Source organism: Triticum aestivum, chromosome 4D (genome assembly GCF_018294505.1).
Source record: "Triticum aestivum cultivar Chinese Spring chromosome 4D, IWGSC CS RefSeq v2.1, whole genome shotgun sequence".
Lineage (NCBI taxonomy): Eukaryota > Viridiplantae > Streptophyta > Magnoliopsida > Poales > Poaceae > Triticum > Triticum aestivum.
The window spans coordinates 15,753,841-15,762,906 of NC_057805.1; the positions used below are offsets into that span (position 1 = coordinate 15,753,841).

At 45.8% G+C, this 9,066-nt stretch overlaps 1 protein-coding gene across 1 annotated transcript; it reads right to left on the reverse strand.

The window, feature by feature from the left end:
• Positions 1-4,447: 4,447 nt before the first annotated feature.
• LOC123096580 (premnaspirodiene oxygenase-like) lies at positions 4,448-6,269 on the reverse strand. The gene is made up of 2 exons (XM_044518346.1): positions 5,376-6,269; positions 4,448-5,092 (listed from the first exon to the last, which is right to left on the reverse strand). The coding sequence occupies exons 1-2, from the start codon at positions 6,267-6,269 to the stop codon at positions 4,448-4,450; spliced, it is 1,539 nt and encodes a 512-aa protein (XP_044374281.1).
• Between the last annotated feature and the right edge of the window lie 2,797 nt (positions 6,270-9,066).

The window sequence follows — 9,066 nt, forward strand, 5'->3', positions numbered from 1 at the left end:
CTTAAATTCATCACTTTAGTTCTCTTTTCCATAATTTGGATGAGTCGTATATGTTAAACAAAACTCCCGTTTCTGTTTTTTTGTATATTTGAACTCCTTGCGTCAAGACCTTCAAAACAAGATCAAACCTCGGTACATTTGGAACACATTTAATTTTGATATTTCAAATTTTATATGTGAAAAACTTATTTCGCTATAAAAAAGTGAAGCAGTCCTATATCACTGGAAAAATGTGAAACCAACCTATTTCATTGGAAACCTATTTACCCCAAATATTAAACTGAAATGTCAATTGGTGAAACTGATTATTTTAAAACTGTGTAATAGTTATTCCAAAAGAGTAAAATATATTATTTTTAAAATGTGGAGTGAAATAGATGTGATATTTATGAAACAAGCAGTGAAATGTGGTGGATTCTGAATATGAAAACACTATGAAACTGAAATGTTAACTTGTGAAACTGATCATTTTAAAATGTGAAAAAGTTTATTTCAAAAGAGTCAAATATGCCATTTCAAAATATGCAATCGAAAAAGACGTGATTTTGTGAAAGAAGCTAGTGAAAAGTGAAATGTGTCATCCAAAAATAAAAAAAATATGAAATTATAATGCTAACTTGTGAAACTGATTATTTGGAATTGCGTAACAATTTCTTTCAAAAAAATGAAATATATTTTTTCAAAAATTTGGAGTTGAAATAGATGTGATTTTGTTAAATATGTTTCATGATTTTTTGAAACCCATTTAAATGTATCCAAAATCAGTCATGTTTTAAAGGTCTTTGCGTCAGGAGTTCAAATATGTAAGAAGTTTTGAAATCAAAATATTGGTTCAAAGATTATGAGCCATTGAAAATGATACAAGAAAAATTAAACGTAGGTCTTTAGTTACGGGCAATGTTCTGTGCTTGCAACGCCCGTCTCTCCTCTCTCACTCTCTCGCCTGAGGCAAAAAGCTATAATTATGGACCCCCTCTCTTGTTGTATTGCTCTGTATTCCCAAAACAAAAAGATTTACTTTTATACTAAACAATGTCGCACAAATCGTAGGATGGTAATGAGCGGTTGTGCATCTGCCAGTACCTACCTGTACCGCACAATTTTTCGCTTCAGGGAGGGTCTCCGCGATCCGTGCATGGGAAGCTAGCCGCAACGACACCCTGCCAGCCTTCCTGCCCATGTTGAAGGAGCTCGACCTCCACGACAACTACATTATCAACGAGCTTCCCAACACCGTCTTCCTCCGGCTGAAGAGGCCGCGGCTCGACAACAAGTTCACCTCCGTGGCCATTGGATTCTTGGGCACCGCAATGTCATTGCAGGTCATGGTTTCACCTTTAGTGAGATTTTGGTGAAATTATTTTAGTAATTTCAATAATACACATGAATTCAAATATTTTCAATAGTGCATAACATCGTTGTGTAGCCCTCGGTGCCGACCATGTCCTGGGCTGGGCTAATGACTCCTCTCCTTGTGTGGATGGCTGGACTGGCATGGCGTACAAGTCACGCGGGAGGGTCACCGTGATTCGCGTTTTTGGAGGTCTTACATGTGAAAAATATGTTTGGCCCCCTCATATGTTCAATTTTTTCCTTCAACACCCCCCCCCCCCCCCCTCGCGAAATATTTCTCTAGCTTCGGTACTTTACTCGATTTAGGACGGCAAAATAAAATGGTTGTTAGCCAATATCTACTATTAAAGGGGAGGTTATACGTCGTTTCGTTAAAGCAATGGACCATATCTTCTTTTCTCATGTGAAAGATAATACTCATGTAGAAGTATATGCCAACAAAAGGAGAGCGATACACACACACACATTAACCCTGGTCGATCCCAAAAAAAAGGCCCTGGTCGAGCCAGCCCTGGATCCCCTGGTACTTATCGCAGGCATGCGTGTTGCACTACCGGACGTCCATCATTTTGTACGTCCAATGCAACAAAGGCGCATCATGTCGAAGCCACGGGGGCGGCAGGAAGAGGGACTTAAGGAGTGGCATAAAGCATGAGTGGGTTCTTCCTGCGCACGCCGAGCCCCATGGACTCCATCATGTCCACCTCGTCAATGCCAGCGGGCAGCCTCCAGTCGAAGTGGTACATGAGCTACAGCAGAGTGAGCTTCATGCCGGCGAGCCCGTACTTGTACCCGGGGCACATCCTCCTCCCGGCCCCGAACGGTGTGAACTCGAAGTGGAGCCCGTGGAAGTCGACGGCACCGTCCTCCTCGAACCGCTCCGGCGAGAACTCCTCCGGGTCCTTCCAGTACCACGGGTCCCTCGAGGTCGCCCACGCATTCACCATCATCCCTCGAGATGGCCAATGACATCTTCCACAGAGAATTCACGCCTCTGATGTTTCAGAGTGGTGGCAAAGTTTTTACAGGAATTAGGGAGCTTAGCGATTATGCAGTCCGCGACAAACTTGTCCAGTAACTCGCACTTAAGAAGCTCAAGCTCCTTAACAATGCATATTATCTCATGAGCCTGCTCCAATACAGGACGGTTTTCAACCATCTTGTAATCGTGAAACTGCTCTATAATATACATCTCGCTCCCAGCATCGGCGGCCCCGAACTTAGATTCGAGCGCCTCCCACAAGTCCTTGGCGACGTGCACATGTAAATATGCGTCGACCAGTTTATCTCCGATCACGCTAAGAACTGCTCCGAGGAACACAACGGTGGCCTCCTTGAACGCCTTCTCCTGTTCAGGAGCAATCGTTCCCGTGGAGACACCGATGACCCAGAACACGTTCATAGCCGTGAGCCATAAAGTGGTCTTAGTCTGCCAATGCTTAAAATACCTACCGGTAAACTTATCCGGTTTCAGTGCAGCGGCAAAGCCACTTGTTTGGATTGCTGAGGAAATAGGCAATTTTTCGACTAATTTAATCCATAGATAAATCACTAGCATGGCATTGACTGAATTGACGACATACTGGTTCTGATCTAAACATGCACGTACTAAGCAAACAGTAGACAAATCTACACATACTGCTAGTACTGCTAATACGAAAATAAACAGGAGCGGGATAAACGTGTTATACCCTCCAGTAGGCCACGCAGACGCCGCGGCGGTGGTGGCGGCAACAGCGTCCTCGGCGGCCTTCTTGTCGGCTTCAGCTTTCTCGGCGGCGGCACGTTCGGCGTCGGTGGACATGATGATGACGAGGACGACGCAGACATAGAGGAAGTAGACGAACGGCGAGCAGTCGCATAGTCGCTTCCCAAAAACCTATTCGCCCCTCTCCCGTACAGGAACCGGAGGGACGGGGTTTCGAAGACCTGCTCTCCCGTCGACCGTGTACGCGGCGGACGGGATGGAGTCACCGGCGGCAGCAGCAGCAAAGGAAGGACGGTGGGCAGTGCGCGTGAGCAGATGCGATCTGTTCGTGTCAGTTAGGGTTAGGAGGCACCGCACACTTATATAGGCGCAGCCGCGTGGAGAGACGTGGGCTCGATCCACGTCCGAGTCCGTGACAGCCCACGATCCGACGTCTCAGATCATGGCCCAGCTGTCAGAAACTCTCCGTTAGCGACTGGCAAAAATAAGCGCATAGGTGTGCGCTCGGCTCGGCTCAATCCCGCAACCCATGGCGCGTCGTGGCGAGGCGGGCAGCGGAGGAGGCGTGCGCGAGGGCCTCTTCTATTCTCAAGCTACAATAGCATGTAGAAGAGAATCCCTTATAAGGAGGTCTAACTCCTCTTTCACTTCCGGGGTGGGACTAAACTTCCTACCTCCACCTAATGCCAATAAACCCACATGGGCCCTTAAAGATTTTCAGAAATTGCTATATGGACCTAAAGCCTATCCCAAATTTCAGCAAAACGTTTAGCTCCAGAGGTAGGAGATTGGCATGATGAAGTTTCAAATTATACCGCAGAAGGAAGTAAAACCCACCTTTCAAACCCCATGCACGGTGGGAAAGATTGAGTCAAAGCCAATCTCAAAGTTGAACAGGTATTGGCGATGATATTTTGTGTGTGTTTTGGAGAAGTTTTGAGAACTGCTTTGTATTTTTCTTTCTATAAATAAATTTGAGGGAGGAGGACTTTACGAGATTGGGCTTTTTCTTTCTATAAATAAATTTGAGGCATATTTCGGTGTGGATGGCTAAATATAGGCCCTCCAGTGAGCACATTCTATAGCCGTTGGCCCAGATTGGTCAATACTCCCTCGGTCCCCAAATGCATAACATATAAACTAAGTCAAAAAGCAAATGCTTCCCAAAGAGATGGCATATCCATGCAAAAAAAAATGGCATATGTGTCTGTCTCATGTCAAAGAAAATACTCATGTAGTATGACAATAAAAAGAAAGCGATATATAGACACACATACATACACACATTTAACCAGGTCGAGCCCTCAACCCCTGGTACTTACCACAAGCCATGCTTATGGCAGTACCAGACGTCACTCACTACTCTTCCAATGCAACAAGGGCGCATCATGTCGAAGCTAAGGGAGCAGCAGGAGGAGGGACAATGTAAGGAGTGGCATAGAGCATGAGGGGGTTCTTCCTGCGCACGCCGAGCCCCATGGACTCCGCCATGTCCACCTCTTCCACGCCGGCGGGCAGCCTCCAGTCGAAGTGGTACATGAGCTGCAGCAGCGTGAGCTCCATGCCGGCGAGTCCGTAGTTGTACCCTGGGCACATCCTCCTCCCGGCCCCGAACGGCGTGAACTCGAAATGGAGCCCGTGGAAGTCCACCGCGCCGTCCTCCTCGAACCGCTCCGGCACGAACTCCTCCGGGTCCTTCCAGTACCGCGGGTCCCTTGAGATCGCCCACGCGTTCACCACCATCCTGGACTTGGCCGGCACCACGTACCCGCCGATCTCCGTCGTCTCAATGCTCTCTCTAGGCACCAGCAATGGCGCCGCCGGGTGCAGCCGGATCGCCTCCTTCATGGTGAGCTTCAGGTACCTGACGCTGTTGCTGCGGAGCTCCGTCTCGCTGATGCTCTCCTTGCCGTGGAAGGCTCGCCGGACCTCGTCCTGCAGCTTCTTCATCACGCGCGGGGTGCGCATGATCTCGGACATCGCCCACTCCGTCGACGAGCCGGAGGTCCCCGTGCCGCCGGCAAACATGTCCTGCCATTATATGAAACCACTTTAATTTACAATCTTGTTAAGTCTCAGTCAACTTAGATTTGGTTATGTCTCAGTCCGTGCTATATTAGATCATACATTGAGATCCGTGCATAATTTTTTTTAGATTTTTCTTTTTCTTTCATAGATGGTATGTCACTTAACTGAGACTTGGTTAAATCTCAAACTGAGACCTAGCCACAATCTTTAATTTAATCTGCTGGTAAGCATGCACATGCACTTTAATCTGCACATCACCAAAGTAACACGTGTGCAAACGACTTACCAGTACGACTGCTTTGATGGTGTTGTCCGTGACCGGGAACCCCCAGGGGTTGTCACCCTTCTGCAAGGAGAGCATGACGTCGACGACGTTCTCATCGACGACATCCTTACCGGCAGCGATCTTGTCGGCGCGCACCCTCCGCCTCCCCTCGATGATGTCCACGAGTATGTCGTCGAACGTCCGGTGGATCTCTCGCAGCTTCCTCTTCATCCCGGTGGCCTCGCCGAGCACCTCCTTGAGCCGCGGGAAGAGGTCGGGCACGTTGAACCCACTGGACAGCCCAACAACGCGCTTGATGGCGTGCTGGAACACCGGCATGTCGGGCCGCACCTCCCCGAACGCCGACCTCGAGATGGTCCGGCTGCTGATGTCGTACACCATCCTGGTGACGTCGACGGGCTCGCCGGCCGCGGCGGCGGCGCGGATGAGGTCCACCTGCCTCTGCACCTCCTCCTCGCGTATGAACTGGAACTGGAGCACGCGCTTGGGGCTGAGGATCTCGTGGATGCAGAGCTTGCGGATCTTGCGCCAGTAATCGCTGGTGGGCGCGAAGATGATGTCGGTCCAGCCATAGCCGCAGATGCCCCCAACCAGCAGCCGGGGCCGGTTGGCGAAGTTGGGGTCCTGCACCTTGAGCACCTCGCGCGCCAGCTCCCGCGACGTCACCACCACCAGCGGCATCGGCCCGATCTTGAGCATCATGATGGGCCCGTGCACGCCGGCCAGGTCCCGGAGTCTCCGGTGCACCAGGGTGTTCACGAAGTGGTGCACGCTCCCGATGATGGGGAGCGTGCGCGGGCCCGGCGGTCGGCGGCCTGAGGCGGGCTTGAAGAAGTAGATCATGGACACGGCCAGGAGGACCACGAGGATGGTGTTGTACGTGGCGTCCTCCATGGCTGGCTAGCACACCGTGCACTAGACCTTGGAGAAAATGGCCACTCTATCTAACCACTCCCTCTGTTCATAAATATAAAGATGTTTTGAATATTTCAATATAAACTACATAAAAACAGAAATGAGTTAGAGCATTTTATATTTGTGAACGGAGGCAGTAGCTTACCTACGGATTGACGGGTGAAGTGATCTTAGCTAGCAGCTTGAAGGCTTGCACTGATCTCACTAGTGTGGATACCGTCTGGTTTTATAGCGGAAGTGAGCAGGTGCGTCCACCAGAACCCTTCATTGGTTTCGACGACTCCATTGCAGCCAACGCAAATTTAACCCTAGCATAGCACAAAGCCGGTGCATTGCATGCATGGTGTGCTACTACCTTGCAAGCAACAAGATAAGTCATGGGAGGTTACACGTACGTACGTGGACGTCGTCGACGGGAACTAGGCGCGCCATTAGCCACAGGCCACGGGAGTTTCTCAGACTTGACGAGACGTGATTTCTCAAACCACCGTTCATCGATCGGCATCACCTTCATCGCTATCGGGAGTTACTATGTCCAAAATCTACCGTGTAAAATTACAGTTGGGTATTGGCCGGTTCTTCGTGCCCACGTCAGCTGAAGCTAGAGTGACGTCGTTGCACATGCATCAACCTGCATAAAATAGCAATATATTTCCCATACTGTGATTCCAGGGGTCCAGCTAGACATGTAGTATCAAAGAAAATCTTATCTGGCTATGTTGACGTGTGCATAGTTGTGTTGCTTAGATCTTGACAAAGGATAGTTTACTCCGGGCTTGAAGAGGCTGCTGGCAAGTTCTAGTTCTAGTCTATTTGAATATCTTGTGATGGCGAAGAATCTGTAGCTAGATTATTTTAAGTGCTCTCTATAGGTCTAGCTAGCCAAGTGCATTATTTTATATATGAATACGTCCTAGTGTAATGAAAATAATACAAGAAGTTATTTTTCAAGGATTTGGTTCCTAGTGTATTGTGATAACGAAGAATCTGTTTCTAAATTGTTTTTGGTTCCACACTGTATGAACCATAAAAGAACTTACTTTCAAGTATTAGATGTTTGTGTAGTGGTCATAAATACAAAGAAAATATTTCCATTCGACTCGATCTAAAATTTTCCTTCAGGAATTGTACGCAAGTCCATTGAAAATAAATATACGATTAGTGGGACACAACATAAGCGTGGCCAAGGCCATTTATGTGGCTATATTTTGTTTGTGTTCAAAATCCACCCTCCCAACAAAATTGTCATAGCAAAAAAATGGTTCTTGTTCGGATGGTTGCCAAAAAAATTGGCACGCTCATGCCTATTTTCCCTCTCTAGTCCTTTTTTTCTGCCAACATTGCTCAATTCTGGCAAACAAAACCTTAGTCTAAGTTTTGGCTAGCCAAATACTAGTTACTAGGTGAACTTTGGCTCAAACCAAACATGTGTTGTGTAGTTAAGCCATAGAAGGCTAGTATCATGCATAATGTTTCACCGCCTGTCGACAAAAAAAGAGTTCATCATTGGATTTACTTGTAACTCATTTGATATCTTCCTATCCCTGAGTACACTGCAATTTTTACCATATATGTATCAAGCAAAAAACACTTTTAAACTCGAACTACACTGTAATGTTTCACCATGTATCACAAAAAACAGAGAGGGCATGAATCTCGAACACAAACCACATGGTTGTCGCTTTCTGTCTAATTTCATCAAAATTCCATCAATTTCGGTACATACTGAAATAATTCCCTTTCGGTCAAAATATTTCAACAATTTCAGTAGTACACACAAATTAATTTATTTGGTTGGATCTCGGTCAAATTCAAGTGTATTGAGAATAATACAAGAAATTCGGTACATAATGAAATACTTTCTAGTGTATTGAGAATAATACAAGAAATTATTTTTCAAGGATTTGGTTCATCTGTATTTTACATGAATACTTTGTGATGATGAAGAATCGGTCTCTAATTTATTTGGTTCACACTGTCTAAATAATACAAGAATTTATTTTCAAGGATTAGATGTTTGTGTAGTGGTCATAAATACAAAAAATATATTTTCATTTGACTCGATCTAAAAAATTCCTTCGGGAATTGTATGCAAGTCCATTGAAAATAAACATACAAGTAGTGGGACACAACATAACAAAATAAATTCCCTCTCTAGGCCTTTTTTCCCTGCCAACATTGGTCAATTCATTGGCAAACAAAACCTTAGTCAAAGTTTTGGCTAGCCAAATACTAGCTATTAGGCTCAACCAAACATATGTTGTGTATGTAGTTAAGCCATACACGACTAGTACCGTAATGTTTCACCGCCTATCAACAAAAAAAGAGTTCACCATTGGATTTACTTGTAACTCATTAATTGGATATCTTCCTATCTCTGAGTACACTGCAATTTTTACCATATAGTATGTATCAAGCAAAAAAACACTTTTAAACTTGGACTACACTGTAATATGTTTTACAGTGTATCGCCAAAAACAGAGAGGGCATGAATCCCGAACACAAACCACATGGTTTTTGCTTTCTGTCTAATTTCATCAAAATTCCATCATACATACTGAAATAATTCCCTTTCGGTCAAAATATTTCAACACTTTCGGTAGTACACACAAATTAAATTATTTTGTTGGATCTCAGTCAAATTCAAGTGGAAACTTTGGTCTTTTGACCGAAATGAAAATCAAAATCACTGAATTTCAACGATTTCAGCTATACATGATTGAAATATTTCCGAACTGAAATCCAAAACCCTATTCCATACACACTAGCTAGCATG

What these genes read in the sequence shown, in the direction of transcription:
- LOC123096580 (XM_044518346.1), bottom strand. Translation starts at nt 6,269, where the DNA reads ATGGAGGACGCCACGTACAACACCATCCTCGTGGTCCTCCTGGCCGTG. An exon ending in CCATCAAAGCAGTCGTACTG is followed by an intron (nt 5,093 to 5,375) that starts GTAAGTCGTTTG and finishes ATATAATGGCAG; the next exon opens with GACATGTTTGCCGGCGGCAC.